Below are 17,413 nucleotides of genomic sequence, written 5' to 3' on the forward strand. Positions count from 1 at the left end.
TATACTGGTAATACATGAAGACAACACACTCGTTTAAAAAATCTTTACACTTCGAAGACCTTTAAACAGTTATAAATCCCTGTCAATTTTCGTCGAAACGCTGTGCCGAAAATGGAACCATCGATACCAAAACAAACAGCCAGTGCAAAAACATGAAGGACGGACCTGGAAACTAGAGAAGTGAGAAATCAGCAAAATGACGACATATTTAAAACTGACCAAAAATGAAGTGGTGTTGTACTGCTGGACGGCTTATTCAACCACCTCGTGGTGTAGCATAGATTTTTCATGGTCACTTCCGTCATTATGTTCACCAGATAGTCCATTTCTACGTCAAATCTCCACCCTAGTAATTTTACCGTTGCTCGTGCGACGTTATCCGGACTATACGATACAACTAAGGCCTGATCTTAATGTCTTACCAAGGTTTCGCAATGTTCTAAGCCTCTGTGGTGGCTATTATTTTGCTGTCTACGGGGTTGCCTTTGAAAGCAGCTGGCTACTATTCGATCTTGACATTGAAGTGTGCAATTGTTGGTCAAAATACTGTCAGAAAATTACAGAAAGGCAAACGGATCCCGCATTGACACCGTTATTATCTACGTGCGCATGCCACATCACACATTTGGTTGAATGTCGTAACCGTCATCATTCATGTCCACTTTGCCGCTTTTCCCAAGTAATACTAGTATATAAGGGGCAAAGTCCAAACCACTGTTTTGATTCGGGGTTATTTTTATTAACTTTGTTAGTGTCTGACCCCTTGGGAATAGCGAATTTCCGATGAAACATGGTGGCCGAACAAAAGTTCAAAGGATGTAGGGAATCGGTATTTGTGTAATAAACTGCATCCCTCCTCCCCAAAGCAAAGGTCAAAAGTTTTGGTCAAAGAAGACTTGTCGGCTCGCTCAGTGGCATCAAGAACTTGTGGAAAAAGGTTGCAAAGTAACATAATAACAGAAACGGAGGCTACTGAATTACTGGGTAAAGTAATATATTCCGTGTGTTCCGAATTATCTGGAATCATCGAAGTCAACACAGCTCCTGATCGGTTCTAAGTCCCTACTCTTGCTCATTTCTTACCGATTTTACGTTAGGGCTTCCATAAAATGCATTCTCAAGGACTAATTTTCTTTAGCTATTTTTGATAGTGACTGTTGTGGTGACGGGTAGCACTGGTTCTTTTCTTGATTTGAGAAAATGTCTTTGACTAACCGTGCGAAAATTCGCGTGAGCGCTAAATTATAGGCACATGCTAATTTCATAGAAATTATTCCAACCAGATCATTTCCTTCCGGTAAATTTCAGTGAGGGGATTTTATATCAACAAATAGTACTCAAAATATATTCAAAGACTCAATGATTCAGAATCATTTACTGATGCTGTTAAGCCGAATTCGCTGGCAGTGTTTGTTCATTCACTTTAGCCGGTGCATTGTTTCACAAAGACTACTTACTCTGCCAAGATTAAGCGCTGCTCAGCGATCGCATCTCCACTTTCGCTGGTTTGCATCCTGTTCAGACGACGCGACTGGATTGATTTCGCTTGAGTTAGCAAATCAATATATTCCTGGATGTTTGACTCTCCACCCGCACACATATCCCCCAGTAATTGTAGTGCCCTTCTTAGTTCACTGGGATCAAGAGAACCTTTAGTAAATCAAATGGCGTGATTAAGTTAAGCATCCCCTCTACAAGGAAAAATGAAAACTGAACCTCCGAACTGACTGACGGATACGGATACGTTTTACATTGAGCAACTACTTTATGAACAGGTTGATCCATCTTTACAGTATAGATCACTTATATCATTGTGTAATATGACAGAATGAACCGAAAAACGTCCAGACTGTGATAGCTAGTCAAAAATGCGTGGCATGTTTCATTTGCTTCTTGTTATGCGGGAAGAAAATAGAAAATATTGACTAGTTCTCAAAACCTGATACAAAAACTTCACTTAATGAAGGACGAGTCGGACAAGTAACATACTGTGATTAGCCCGACGCAGCTTTTGGCCTACCTGATCGGTCGACATGTGTGTAAACTTGCATAAATTGGATGAATATACACGATCCGTAAAGCATTTATTAGTACTGATAGTGTGTGAAATTCAAGAAGCATGATCCTTCACAGGAGAGATGAATTGATAGCCATTTAATTCGAATGACTTCTGAATGGGTTATTCACTTGCTAAAGCAAAAAAGAATACGGACGAATAGAGCTACTTTGCAAGAGAATGTCTCTGGACTATGTGCCTCCAAAAGGGGACCAAATTGATTGGTGTTCATTTACTTGCGTTACGAAAAATGGATATTTCCCCGAAACAGATCCTGCTAAGCAGGGTGCAACTGGAATAAGAAGCACTTTTGTGCGCTCATCACCCATACTCTAAACCGATTTTTCAACTTTTGATAAGAAATGACATTAATTGTATTCATTCAAAGAATGTTTTGAACACCACTACACTACCTCTCATCGGATTAACGCAAGAACGCACATTAGAGTGACCTTTGTGGTGCAACCGTTAGCCACGCGAATGATCATCCCATGCGACTAATGCTTTAGGATGCCTATAAGTACGAAAAATCCAACAGAGCACGATAAATGTCATTTTATTTTATAGAACATTGCTATTCACATGCACATTTCATGAACAAAATTTGGGCTGACCAGTGTTACATACACTTTCACTCCAAAGCAGTTTTAGGATAGTGTTTTACGCGATCTTGTCAGATTCCCAAAAACTGCGAATATCCTTGCGATTACGTCGCATACTAAATGGAAGACTCAGAAGTTTTTATCCGGTTCTTGAGACTAATAGCTTTGAAGTTTTTATAGGATTCAGTGTTACGGTACGTCGTTTGACAAAACAGTGTGCAAAAAGGTGGGCGCCTTTCCCAGAACTCGCCAGGATACCATATCCCAAGGAAGATCAAGCCATAAACAACCAAACGGAAGTGGGGGCTAAAGTTGTACGGTATTTTTCACCGGTTTACTCCCTGAAAGTTTTTTGTATTCAAAAATGTTGCACAAAGTGTCGTTCAATTCTTTGATCAAGTATCCGCTTATAGGGGTGAATGTATTTCTGTCACTCGTTCTCCACGGTAACAGTAGCCAGTATTATTTGAAGTATAGTAAAATGACTATTTCTGTTGAATGGTCCTCAATGCCAGTTTGGTGTCCACCTAGATATGCAGAAAATTACGGTCCAACATTGTGCCCCTTGCAAGTTAGGCTGCTCCTAAGAGCAGAGTGGTTTCTCCAGTCTCAAGGATGTGCACATTTTTGGGGCAGCATTTTGTACGCTACCTACAGTAAGCAAGTGAGTACGAGAATGCTATATCATCAGTGAAAGGGTTATCATAGCGTAGTTGATATCACGAACAAGATAGCAATAGACCGCAGTAAGCATAAAATGGGCTACAATCTTTACGTCTTTCTTGTTTGTTTTTTTGCTTAGGCGTAAGGACTCATACGCTGGACAGTAAGTGGATCACACTATGACGTTAGTCACATTCGTCTAAGGGAAGAAGCTGAAGAAAATCAATTTCGACTGCCTTGAATACACGGTTTATGGACCGTAGCGATTCGAGTTTGCAGACCATTCTTATGTGGCAGTAAAGCAGAAAAAGCGATATTCACGTTTTGTCAAAGTTTACTTACATGCAGCATTTTTTTCGGTCATCATCGGAGTCAGAACTCGCTTTGCCTTTTCGTTCTGGTTGAGCTTCACTAACAAGCTGGCATGATCCAATCTCAGTGCTGGTTGACCGCTCTTGACCGCAGCCTCGTAGTATGACACGGCCTTGGCGTACTGATGTGTCTTTACCAGAGCTTGACCCATTTTGGCAGCGAGACGAAGATCGTTCGGGTTCTTCCTCAGAACTGTCTCATAAACCTCCATTGCCCGCTCTGGTTCTTGGATTGTCATTAATGCATCGCCCAGAAGGAAATGGGCCTCAGTAGTTCCCAGTTTATCGGCCAATTCGCTGAATGTGGCACAGCATCGTTTTCGTAAAGATGATTAACATTAAACTGAAATAATCGTTCTACGGATTCGCCAGAAGCTTTTGTGGTGTAACTTTATCGACTTATTTTTAGACTGATATCATACCATAAATGGACTCTGGTAATCAACAGTCCTTTCTTTTAGAATTCATACAAGGTGAGCAACAGTCAGAGTTTTTTTTACAAATAGTTTTATAATTTCCTTATTCGCAGGCTAGTACCATAAGAAAATCCTAGCTTTGTTTATGGAAGGCATCTAAAAAGTAAAAGCCGACAGTTAGTCGGCATTTTTTAACTGCGAACACTTGCTCTCAGATATTTCGTCGCAATTAAAATGACGAGCCATACATAATTAAAGCTTAAATTAATCAAATTAATTAATTAAAGAGCAGATCGACCTGTTTGTTTCTTTAATAAATGGAAACAAACATTAGTACTATTAGGTTGTTCATTAGTTCAAAATTTCTAGAAATTTTGGAAATTTTGGATTAACCCTTAGATTTCAAGATCTCGAATCATTCACCCTAATACAAAAGTGTACTTGGAGGCCAAGGTGCAATAGCATCTTGGTACTCATTCCGCATTGCGATATTCCATGCAACAAAGATTATTCAAAATCTAGGCCGTTCATTCCATATAGAGTGCGCAGTACACAACAGGCACTCATGTGTGGTAACTATGAGAAGGATGTATCCAATCAGATAAGGATAGCATATGGAGTGAGGCGGGTTAATGGTATTTTCGAATGGGAATTCAATATTCCAATGAAAACACATTCCTTATGGTCAAGAGAAGTTTGCTAAGCTATGAAAGGGGCTAATCCAGTTAGCAAAGTATAAGCTTTTCTGGAATAAAAGGTAGAGTTTATGAGGAGGCTGTTATTGGTCCCCACCAGTCTGCAACTCCTGAGAGCAACTTCTGACCCTAACTTCAGATGATATTTTTGGCGACAACTTTGTCGCATTCTGTGTGGTAGCAATGTCAACAGAGCAAATAAAGTTTGACTTCTCTGTAACTGCAGTTAACTTACCGGTAACAAGCAGCATAAAGTTTCTTCTCCTTTCGGTGATGTAGGTAAATGTTGGCCATATGTTGCCTCGCCGTCAGATAGTAGGGATGTTCCGGCCGAATCGTGCGCAAAGTTGATAATGCACTTTCATGATCACCCTGACTCAGAGCGAGATCGGCACTCGCAATTGTGATTCTGCCAAGCTCTGGGCTTCCAGCATAGGCCATTTGAGCATCTTGAAGCGCTTTTGTTGCTTCATGCTGAACCAATCAAAAACGATGATTCGATGATTAAAGACGGTTGTACCGTTACAAAACCCCTTCAAATCTCTGGTACAAATCAGGGGTGTGCTTCACTAAAGGATTGCTCTCCTCAGAAAGTGTGAACTCACTTAGCAGAGGAGACCTAAAAGTCCCATGCATGGCAAGCTCTGGTACCGGCCAGATAATCTATGCTGGTTAACGGATGAAGCAGTTAGCCGTTTTTATTTGCAGGTGCTTTTATATGGTGATCTCTGGGTGAACAATCCAGTGCGATGAGTGTTTTTTATTAACGCATCGAAATTTTCCTGCATCTGCAGTATATATTATGTTCAAGTCATGAAATATAGATTATCGTTGAATCACAAGTAGAAGACAATTATATAAAGGAATGTTAGTGTTCGGAAACTTCCCAGGTTTTTTCTGGCAGCTGCATTTTATCGCGGAATAGTTCAATACACTATAATAACGTGAATCATTCGAAGTTGAGGGTGGAGGTATCGTTATACACGATTGATGGTGCTCTCTTTAATAGAGTGTAGTCAGTTTAAACAACAAACGTAGTCCACTTTACGCCGCTTGGCTGGCCTCATAAGCCACCCTAAACCCTAATGCCTTTCAATTCGTCGCTTATTCCCGCTCCATCCTACAACCAGAAGTAGTGGATTGTTATGAATGCCAGCTTTATGTTCCTCTGAAGTTTCTACACTAACTAAAGACTCGTAGCTGATACAACGATCAGCAAAATAATTCGTTTCACCAGCACCAGAAAAACCGTATGTTTGCAACCACCAAGAGAATAGAAGCATCGTTTGCATTGCTGTTTCATCTGAAATCCGACGGTTTCACCACCAAGGCCGCATGATTTACTGTTAAACCCATTTTAAACTTTGGAAAGTCTCTCTCCACCAATTTTGAGTAGGGCTTACCAAAGATAACCTCTTCTTGTGTAGGAGAAGCGGTGTATATGGTATGTTTGCAGGTCGTCATACACCCCTCTGATTTCAGCACTGTGGTATTCAGAGAGCGTACTTTCCTTTCGTTGTCAAATTTGCGGTCACACTGGCGAAACGGTTTTTCATCTCCGGATGCTGCAAATTATTGAACCATCCGGACATTTAGCGGAAAATCCTGACATTAATTATAAGGTTGACTAAAGTTGGGAAACCAGGCCTATCTGGTGGACAAAGACTGACGATACGCGCATTGAGTTGTACATAGTTTCCATGAACTTTATGGTTAGTGTCATGCAGAGGAGTAGTATTACCTGGTCGCTTGCCCCGAAACTGCTTGGATATTCTATACTTCAAAGTTTGACGCCCTATTGGGGAAGGGGATTGAGTAACACCCTCTAGTTAACTGGTAAATTAGCTACAACCTTGTACCTCCGAATAACTTAAATAATGAAACGTACTTGGAGCCGATTCCTGGTCCAATATACCGTGAATTGTATGATCATGCACACAACTTGATATTTTTACTTAATTTAAAGCGACTTGGAAAGTAATTCACTGGTTTCAGCACCCATGGAAAACGCTGCCTAGTTATGTACAGATAAACCAACTGAAGCCGAAACCTTGTATTACACTCCACTTATTTTGTACTTCGATTTTTAGTGAATTGTTCCTGTTGTTCCTAGAATTGTATGTACACGGAAGATCGCCACCTTCTTTCACGCAAAACCAAGACGACAAAGACTGGTCTGTTTCACTAACTTTCCTCTTACAGGATGCTGTTTTGGGGGTGATTTGTGGCAAAATATACCATCAAGAAGTAGCAAACAGCCCTATGTAAACCAAGTGATTTTCTTGTTTATTCCAATTCACAGTCGACCGTAATTCAAACGCCGTGGTTGAGGGCATTTCAAGTGGAAGGTTGATAACATTTTCCCAAGGTGGGAAGTAGGAGAAGAGCATTCAAACGTTTGGGAAGTTTGAGTTCCCAGGCTCTGATGAAGTCCCTGATTTATATTTTGAAAAACCGTATAACATTGACAGCAATCCACTGTATAACTGCTGTGCCACTCGAAAGTGGCACGAAGGCTGAACTATTGGGGCGCCTTCCAGGTGTACCATGAGCAATTAAAAAATCCTGATTGTGTTCCTGATTGGAACTGACTCATTCATTGGATAATGTCCACTTTTATTCAGTCATTTCTTACGTTTGTCACTCCGAAATGTAAACCAGAAAGACCATATCATCACTTTCAGCCAGGGTCAATTTTTTAACAACAGTATATCTAAGAATATTGCAAGAAACTGGAAAAGATCTTGCAAGATTTTCCGCGGTTCCTTTCAAAGTTCCTAGCCTAATCCTGTCTATGTATACTCAACCGTTCAGCCGAAACTTTGGTTTCCGAGAAATCCAAACTAAAAAATAGGCGGCGGTCAATTTGGACCGCAGGTTTCTCCGGCTGAATCTTCAACTGGCACCTCCCAAACACCTACATGAAACTTTCTTTAGTGCCGCACATCGTAAGCCATGAAGACGACACTAGAACTGTACCTGGGTTGTGCTGTCGTCATACGCCGTTGCCCCAAGACCTGACTACGCACTACTAACCAGATCAGGGCTGTCGTGCCGCACCTTTGGGTCCTCACACAAGTGTAGGACCGCCCAAAAGGTTTCTTGCAAACCGTCAACTGGTGATAAAACGTCGTCCACTTTACCTTCTGGATGAGCCCCCTTTTATCTGTGTGGCGCCGTTAGATGGAAACAAGCGAACAACGTGGGATTTTACCGTTAATAAATTGTATGCTTTATGGCAGTTTGGGGGACTAGCTATTCCTGCATTGAATTTCCGACAATAAGGATCGTTCACCTCTTGAATCTACTTACTAGTTGAGTAACTGTTCGTTAGAAGTAACGGCTCTTAGTTGAGCCAAAAACCCACGCTCTAGAATTACAGTTTGTTGTGGATATTGTGGATACCTCTTTTCGACACATTTTGGTCAATTTTGTCCAAACGTATGGAGACCGACTTGCCAGCACTTTTTCTTTACTTTTTTAGACTTTGATTAATGCACTTCACCACAACTTCTTGGAAATTCATAAGATGGCCGCTTATGATCGGTAGAAGTAGCCACGACGAGGTGTGCAAGTCGAATAATTTAGGGGATTCAATTCGAGGATGCAGCCAAATTTGCCCAAAACGATTGTTATAGGATCGATCTAGTGTTCTAGAGTTCGGCATGGCTCTATTGTTATTCCAGCGGTGGCCTTTTATTCGATTTTCACACACTGGCTGCACAAAAGTCAACCCAAAACAAGAGGTTTGACCGCATCCTGCTTGACCGAGTAAATCTAGTCACTTGCTCCAATGGTAGGTACATTTCCATCCCTTTCAAGTACTTCAGTAATTTTTCTCTCAGAATTAGGTTACCTATGTTAAATGTCTGAACATACAAGAAATACAGGGTGCAACTACGAACATTCCTTGTTCCAAGAGCGCCAGACGGTAGCATCCGCTAGGGCAAAACCGGGCTAATTATTAACCCCTTGCGGTCTAAGATACCATACGAAAATGAAATCCGTAATCCTCTCTGAAGATTTCAAAATGCACTTTTTGTATTTCCTGACAATGTGCGATCTTTCAGTTGAAACAGAAGTGACTCGGGGAGAGAAGCAGTCAAGCAGGGGGTCGGTACGTGCACAAAGCCTTCAAGCGGTGAGCATAGATAAATGTGAGGTGTGTTCCTCATTGACACAAACCCGAGAAAATTACAAAGTTTGCGGTACCTGAAAAGGATGGTAGTCTGTTTCGCATTCACAAAGCTGCATATTGGCCTGTTTTTTTCCAAAAGTGAAAAGTTTACGTATCCATCAACTGCACACCAGATGAGAAGCGCAAACAGCCGACACAAATTTCTTGGCATTATAGAGAAGGGGGAATTGCGTTCGTTTGATTGCACTTAATTTAACATTACATATTTGTGGCAGATATATTTGTGGGAGATAACTATACCAGCTCTAATTCCACTTGCGATGCAATAAACAGCCATGAAACTTGCTAGAATAACACATTAGGCATAGCGACTCAAGTTTAATACGCAGATTGGGTCACTGCTTCCGTGCAACCCCCCGAGTAGACTCCACCAGTTTCTTTAAGTTCATGCAACATGTGAAAGCATAATACTCTCTGTCCGTAGGTTGGACATCTTGCAGTTTCCAATTTGCAAACTTTTGACAATTACCGCAAACAAACGACAATGCAGAATTTCTGAATTTCCAAAATAAGCGAAATTCTTGCAGAAAACTAGCGAGCGTGACGAACAACTTGTTAGTCAGCCTGTGTAACCTACCGTCTCTCCTAGAGAATGATGTGCCTCCGCCAGTTCTAGTGACAGCGTCAGTTGATCATTCATAGAAACTGCCTTGCTGACATCGAAGCCAATATTGTCTCCAGTGCGTTTGTGGGAGCGACTCGCTTGTGAATTGCCTAATGAAGAAATGGCTTGTTTCAAAATCTGGACTGCAGCTTTTGCGTTGCCTTGTTTAGTTAGCAGTCTTGCACGGACAAGCTGATACAGGGGATGATTTCGCACCTCGAAATTGTTACTCAGTCCGGTTTCCAGTGCCTGTTCAGCCAGTTTTAGGTTTCCTTGGTAAAGATATATCTTGAAAGGCAGATAAAATATAATGATACTCACAAGTCAATAAAACTGCTCATAGTTTTTGCCTTCATAATAATGATAATATTTTTAATGGAATAAAGCATGTTTTTATGGTCATCTTCCTTTGTCTTATGATTTGTAAGGCATTATAGGCTTTACAGCTAGAAAAATACGCCAGACTTGGGTGAAAGACGGTGACAAAGTCGGGAGAAAATTGGCCAGCAGACCAGACGTGGATACTAGTTTGATGTAATTGAAGTGTCAATATCCTTCCCTCTCTAGAATCAGTTTTAATGTACTCTGCAGCAGTATGCTCTTTTTACTTTAAAACGTTATCAACCAGCGAGTAAGGTGACACCGTATATCTATGTATGGTCCCGATAAGACATTTTTGTCCCTTGAACAGACGTGTCAGTTGAATACAATTACATCTTGCGCGCCATGGGAATTTGACAGCTTTTCTTGTATCATCACGAGTTCACTGCGTTCGCCCGTGAAATATGGCGATAGACGTGACTTTTATTATAGTAACAAAACATGACAGGCTACAGTAGCTATTGGACAAAATGGAAACAGATTCAACCTCATCCACTCATTTATTTTGTTCAGCAAGATCATTGTTATGACAGTCAAGTTAAGACACTGAGGAGAATTGAAATTTCGGTTTTGGAATTCATCTTGCAATCGAGGTAAGCCCATACTGAAGATCTGACAGTGCACAACTAACGGGGCTGTACGGGTATATATATCTCTATTACAGAGTGAAACTGGTGCCAATGAGATGCCGCAAAATAGCTGCTAAGACTGTAGTTATATTGTGGGGATCCAACCCGTATGCCTAAGTAACTCTGAATTACAAGAGGGTATCTTTGAGAAGACACTGTGGAGACCGTACTGGGACCGCGTACAAGATACGTAGATTTCCATCTACCTGTTCCTGTTGGCATGCAATTACGCCACGTTATACTTATCGCAAGAATAATAACCTTTCGTCAAGAAATGACACATTGCTAGAATCCAAAAATTATAGGTATTTGTGGCGTACTGACGCTAATCTATCACGGGTGAACTCGTCAAATTCCATCCTAAAGTTGCAACCGCAGGTTCACGCCCAAATCTATTTGAACTTCTCCAAATATTATTCCTAATGTAGTTTTCCTTACTTGATTCGGTCAACTTTTTTCATTCAATTACGCTGGTTAGCATGAGTCAGCTCCGGTCTTCTGAACAAATCTTTCGAATGCATTCAAACCTGGTTCTAACTGATTTGACTGTTTCGTAATTGTTTTTATTACACACGGTCATATATGAAGAAGAGCACAGAGTTCCGATAGCACATCACTAAGGTCAGATAATTCACCACCTAGCATTGATGAAATGATGACTCGGAAAAATACGTCCCACTTGGGAGAGACGACTGGCAAAGTTCTATACACAAGCATTGATGAAATGATGACTCGGAAAAATAGCGTCCAACTGGGAGACGACTGGCAAAGTTGCTATACACAAACCATAAGGTAGGCTCACTTGAGCTAATAGAATGTGGCCGTCCACAAGCGTTGAATCCAAATCCAAGCATTTCTTCACAATTGTTAGTGCCATCATGCTGTCACCGAGTAAGTAGTGTACATAAGACGTCAGGTAGAGCGCTTTCTGGTACCCCGGGGCATTTGTTGTTATTTGGTCTAGTATCCGCAAACAGCGAGTAAGTGGACCGTCCTCTGGGTGCCGGAAAGTAGTTATTTCCGCACTATGTGCATCCAAGCTGATCGATGTCATTCCTGGAGGCTGCTGTGGTGCCTGAGCCAAATATTCCATGACTAGCTGAATCATAAAATCTGCATTCATTTGTTCATAGTAGCGAATTCCGCGTGCACATCCCTGTAAGTATTGTAATAAAAACAGCAGAGCTTTTAAATAATTCTTCCGGTTTTTGGTTCAGTGCTAATAAAAGTTATCTGGTGAAAATCTTCTGGAGTTTTATTGCCCCACTTTGTTGGGAAAGCTGAACTAAGGAAGGCGGATTTGGCGTGGGCGGACAAAGATTGGTTAGCGCCGAAATGACGCTTCCATTATTCACTTCAAGTTTAGATAAATTGATGATAAGAACACAGCGTTGTGAGTGAAGTCTCTGACCTCACAACCCTCTGTCTGCTGGCCCCGCCGCTACTGAACACACTCACACAGCAACTCACACATCCATACAGCACATATGCATATACGTGCGGGTGAAACAAATAAAGCTGTTGCTCTTTCTGAATGAATTAGCTAGAATACCATCTGCTTTAAACAGTACACTTCACGTTACTAACACCTGAAACGCACAGTGGTGAATTATTCATGAATCATCATTTATGGTAACTATACTGTAGCTTCGGAAATCAGACCAAAATGAGAGGGGGGAAGATGTAAATATTATCTGTAACCATTTAGTGACAGCGCTTTCAATGAATTGGGGGGCTCAGTTAACATTGCATATGGAAGAATAGAGAAGCTGTCTTCATACACGTAATCAGTTCACTAGTACCTAATTGGATTTTACTAAATCCAGACTTATGCCGCTATCTCGCCGACTTGCTTCTATTGACAGTCAAGTTAAAGGTATCAAAGATGGAGATGATGCTAACAATAAGCGGTAGACTTCTGCTGCTGATGTAGAGGACGATGAAGCTGACGGTGAAGAAGATGACGGTAGTGATGGTCATAATGATGGGGATGTCGTGACAATGTTGACCGCGCTGATCACGATACTGGCGAGGATAGCTGCTTAGGATAACGATTATGGGGATAAAAGTGCAAAGATTACCAAGCAACCAGCTGTTCACTCTGTATGAGTAATAAAATTCTCCAGAAGAGGCAAAATTCGACTGACACCTTGATGCCACTGTTGGATGAATCCTGATGCGATGAAGAATGATTCTTGGCATGAAATCATCGAGTATTCTCAAAGCATAGAAAGCTCCGTTCACGTTTCCATTCAATCAGACAGCTGTATTTGGTAGTCAAGATGTCGAAGATGATGACAAGAAATATTAACCACGAAGTGTATTTGGTCTTCACGAGAACAGTTTCACATTCTGGGGCATTTGTTGAATTTTGGAGTGATGGCAGAGCTCAAGAGGCAAGAGAGTCCTGCTCTGTTTACAGCTTACTTTCAAATGTGCTATCTACTAACAATACATCAAAACCATAAAACGCCTAACAAATGTTTTGCATCAGCATTTGTTCTACGCAGATCACCATGAAACGTAGTGCAAGAAACGGATACGCATCCCTAGCGTAAGAGCAAAATAGCAACCCATGATAATATTCAGGATCTTGGATGTTGAAATGAACTGGGCGATCAGTAGCTTTGCATATGGTAGTAGCTGGTAGGCTGATAAAACAGAAGATAGACCGAAATTCGAAGGACAAGGTCTTCGTCTGTTTCTCGTTCAACTGAATCTTCCTAGTGAGAAAATGGTAAGCCGACACTGAGCACATTGTTTCATCAAGATTCATTAATGCCTGTCACGCACATTGGGTTTCATTTGACCATGATCAATACGGACAGTAACCAGTATTCAGCGGGATCACGTTTGCTACGTTGTGGAAGCCCGGTGATATGGTGGTGCACTTCGCAGTAATGTTTTTTCTAGTGAGGAAAAGAGACCCAATCAGTCCACCGCTGGTGTTTGTAGATATCAAAATAATTGTACATTAGTTCGAAAGGGCCCATAGAGGAGCAGAAGATCATAAGGATTCGCACATGAGAAACAGTAGCAATATTCACTTAGATAAGTAGTAGGAAGTACGGGAACTGTTCCAATCTTTCTCCAGTCAGTTTTCACTCAAATTCTCGTTGACACGTTAATATTTTTCGAAAAGATTCGCAATCCCATGAGTAGCAGTCTTGCTTCTTCTCTATTATGAATTTTTAAAACAACTCCAGATCACTAATTTTGATTGTTGGGGTCTCTAGTCATCTGGAGCTCTATGTTGAACTTGTTTGCAATAATGTCGCAAACGAACATTCTCATCATCACGTGAGTTTTCTGGCCTTTTCGGGGCGTGCAGGCACAAATTTGCACTGAGTCAAACATTTACTTGTTAGGAGTCGTTGTCAGTCCTCAGAAAATGTACTAATGGAATTCTTAAAATAATGCGATAAGATGTAAAAGGGCCCGTGTAAGTCTAACGGTGATTTGAAAGGATGCTGACATGTCTCATGCCCGTTTTTTTCACGCCCATGACATGGAACCTGAAAACTGTAGCGCTTTCTTCCGGAGATGTGGTCCGGTTATTTCCACATTCTTGTCTAGACGGTAAAAATGAGCCGTTTGGAAATATCTTACAAAGTGCTGCAATACTGTAGCATGATGAAAGCTTGGTGGACTGACTGCGCAACATTCAAGCGCATTCTGTATAATGTTTTTGCTGTGCATTAGTTTTGTTGTGTAGATGCAAACTGGGACACCAGACTAACCTCCAAACTCTTGAGATGAAGCTCAGTAGCTTCGTCCAGCTTTGCCAAAATCTTCTGTGACGAGCTTGATTGTTTTCTGCCAAGCACGGCGGCCAAATAACTTAATTCCTTTAAGGGAGAGAGGAATATTGCAGAATGTAACAATTAAAGTGGACAGTGGATTGTCTTGGTTCTTATCCGACTGTCTGATATGAAATGGGGCACAATGTACACCTCCAGCTTATATCATCCTGGATGCACTTCGTCGAACCTGTAAAATAAATAAATTTAACGCTGATGAGCAAACACCACACTTGAGTGGATCTTCAATAAAAGCTCCGAGTTTTACGTTTACTTCGGTGCTCACATTGGATGCATCGCGTCATCAGCTGCATAAAGAAAGGATAAGCCGTATTTTTTACACGAAAACATAACAATTTTCTTAGATTTAAACGGCAATATTGGGGAATTCATTGCTGACTTGTAAAATGGTAGACCAAAATCAGCCCACTGCATAATGCCAGGCTTTTGGACCTGGATAAAGCTTTCCCTTTTGTGGTCGTTGTTCTGTAGGTTAGATAGGAAATTCTCCGTGGAAATAGTTAAGTTGCTGAAAAACTTTCACTTTTTTTATTGCATGTTTTTTAGATAAGTGCCGTAAAAGTCTCGCCAAACAGACCAAAAATGAGAGACTTAAAAATACCAACTTGTTAAGATTTTTGTAAACTGTCCACGAATAAAATGGATACTGCGCGAAATTTTGCTGTAGTCCCGGAAGCATTCCGTCGCTTTCTGTCATCATTCGATTTAGGTTTTCCTTTTAGCCCGATTTCATTTATCAGGTAAAGAGCATCACTACCAGTGAGAAGGAAGAAGGTCTTCGCTGCGGTGTTATTTATTCGGAAATGCCAACTGACCGGTTACAGACCATTGAACAGGGAAGCAAAACTCTAATCTGCATCTTAGTCACAAAAACTGGACACAGATCTTCTCCTGAACGAGTCTTCTTGAGCTTTCCTGGAGATTCATTGACTCCACTCATTCGTCGGTCAAATCCAAGCAAATGTTACAAAGTGACCCCACGAATTTCACAACAGAATTCCCTTTTTCAATCGATGCAAAGCGAAATTCTACGAACAACACATACTACTCGCGTGTCTCTCCGTCAGTAGTATCACCGTTACACCAGCAGAGTGTTAACCAAAACCTCTTTGATGTAATTAACGTAGCCTTTTAGACAATCGCCGTTTTACCGTTCTTGAACCTAGGAGAATTGCCTTTCTCCTGGCGGTCATGTATGTTAATGGACAATCTAGTCGAAACATCAAACTGGATGAGGCTTGTTTAGGCGGTTGGAATCTTGATACCTATTCCTTTTGGATGTTCATCCTGGCTGCGTGTACCTAGTTTTCATTCATTCGTACTGGTTGATGGTTCCCAAAGATGGATTCATATGAATTTGTTGAATATCACAAAAGTGAGTTTAATTTTAAGCTGTATTTTCAGAGGTGCGCTGCCAAAAGTTTTTGATCGGTCAACCCAGTGGTCAACTCGTGGATGTTCTGCAAAACGCTACCTGGAACATGCCTGACCTGTGTAGGTAGCATTGGGAAACAGTGGTTGAAAACATCTTTGCTTTATTGTTTTTCGGTGAAAAGCTGGATTTTTCTCTAGTCCCAATCAACGGCTTTGTGCCACTCAACCAGTATCCTGTGGAGTTTCTTTGACTGCTCTAAGCGATCCGCATTTTGAATCAAGGAAAAATCTGTTCTAGTGGCGTGTTCATCTCAATGGAAATATAAACAAGTGATAGCCACAGGGTGAAACCAACTCCCATGGAATCAAATAATCAGGACATTTAGTTGTTCCTAGTAGTGCCACCTTTGAGATTATGGTCAAATCTATATGTCATGATACACCATTATACACTGACTATATGGGGCTATACCATATAAGACACGTTCAGCTATCAAACGCACTATTCAGGAATACTCACTGAGGCCCACCGGCAGATCCAGAGTCTGTAGATAGATAGATAGCTATGACCAATTTTTTAAATCGACGATATTTTTCGGCTAATAAAAAGGCTGAAAATTCAGCAATTATCTGGCAACATTTTTGGGGTTGTTAACGGTTTACAAGACCGTAGTACTTAAGGTGAGGTAGGCTTAAATTGCTGGAACTTCATTGCCGCACTTCATCAGTTTTTCATCCCGAAACATGCACATTACTTCAAGAAAATGTTGGGTATTCTCAAAAACATTTTCAAATTTGTTGCCGATGAACCCCTTCATAAAATTCAAACTTTCGAGGCTGGCTATTTTAGGAAGCCTGGGAAGATGACAAGCTAGAAAATTAATGACTGAATGCACTGTTCCGGTTTCTATTGTGATAGTTACAAAATGGAGTTGAATCAACACATGCTGCTGTATTCCAACCTAGTTAAAACACGGACAGGTTGGATTGAAAAACAATTGGAAATACAGCCTGCAAACAAATACTGGACCATGGCCATACAACCATACGAAGGGTTGATGTTTCTCAAGGACAGGCGAATGAAACCACGAAACCCAAACTTCCGTTTTTGACATTCTTTTCAGTACTGACTTGGAGGTTTCAAGCTTTCCTAGCAGAATACCATGTTCACTATCCTTTACTTACTGTGAGCCTTCAGCCTACGCATAGTAACAGCTCCATTGTCCTGCGTCTGCATTATGGAGTATCGATAGTGGAGATTTTGTTCGTTCTCACTGAAGTGATTGGATATGACGGTTACCAAAATACACAGGAAGCGTTCAGCGCTTAGTTTTTAAATCATTTTAAACAGGGTTGGCACTAGTTGGTTGTGAAAATATGCTCTAAAATTTAGCGGCGGTTCGGAATTATTTCCCTATCCCAAGCCGATTTCCTGAAGCGGTTAAATTTGTTCATCTGAGACGTTTAACTCAATTCTTTTTCTCCGTGGGTGTGGATGGTAGAACGCTGACTAATTTATATATCATTTATTTGAGACTGTCTCGCAGGTCGCGTAAAATCTTCGAAAGCAGGCAAAGAGACGTTACTTCTTTTATACTTTCTT

The 17,413-nt window shown here is 41.0% G+C and overlaps 1 protein-coding gene across 1 annotated transcript in view; it reads right to left on the reverse strand.

Annotated features, from left to right (window-relative positions):
• The window catches only part of T265_01377 (hypothetical protein), a gene marked incomplete at both ends in the record, with an annotated part of 59,212 nt that overhangs the window by 31,616 nt on the left and 10,183 nt on the right, over positions 1–17,413 (reverse strand). The window contains 6 exons of the mRNA XM_009165403.1: positions 1,458–1,650; positions 3,664–3,989; positions 5,039–5,277; positions 9,579–9,893; positions 11,418–11,771; positions 14,356–14,463. Of these exons, the coding sequence (XP_009163667.1) occupies positions 1,458–1,650; positions 3,664–3,989; positions 5,039–5,277; positions 9,579–9,893; positions 11,418–11,771; positions 14,356–14,463 (1,535 nt within the window). The remainder of the gene's footprint in view (positions 1–1,457; positions 1,651–3,663; positions 3,990–5,038; positions 5,278–9,578; positions 9,894–11,417; positions 11,772–14,355; positions 14,464–17,413) is intronic.

This window comes from Opisthorchis viverrini, assembly GCF_000715545.1.
Source record: "Opisthorchis viverrini unplaced genomic scaffold opera_v5_15, whole genome shotgun sequence".
NCBI classification, from domain to species: Eukaryota; Metazoa; Platyhelminthes; class Trematoda; order Opisthorchiida; family Opisthorchiidae; genus Opisthorchis; species Opisthorchis viverrini.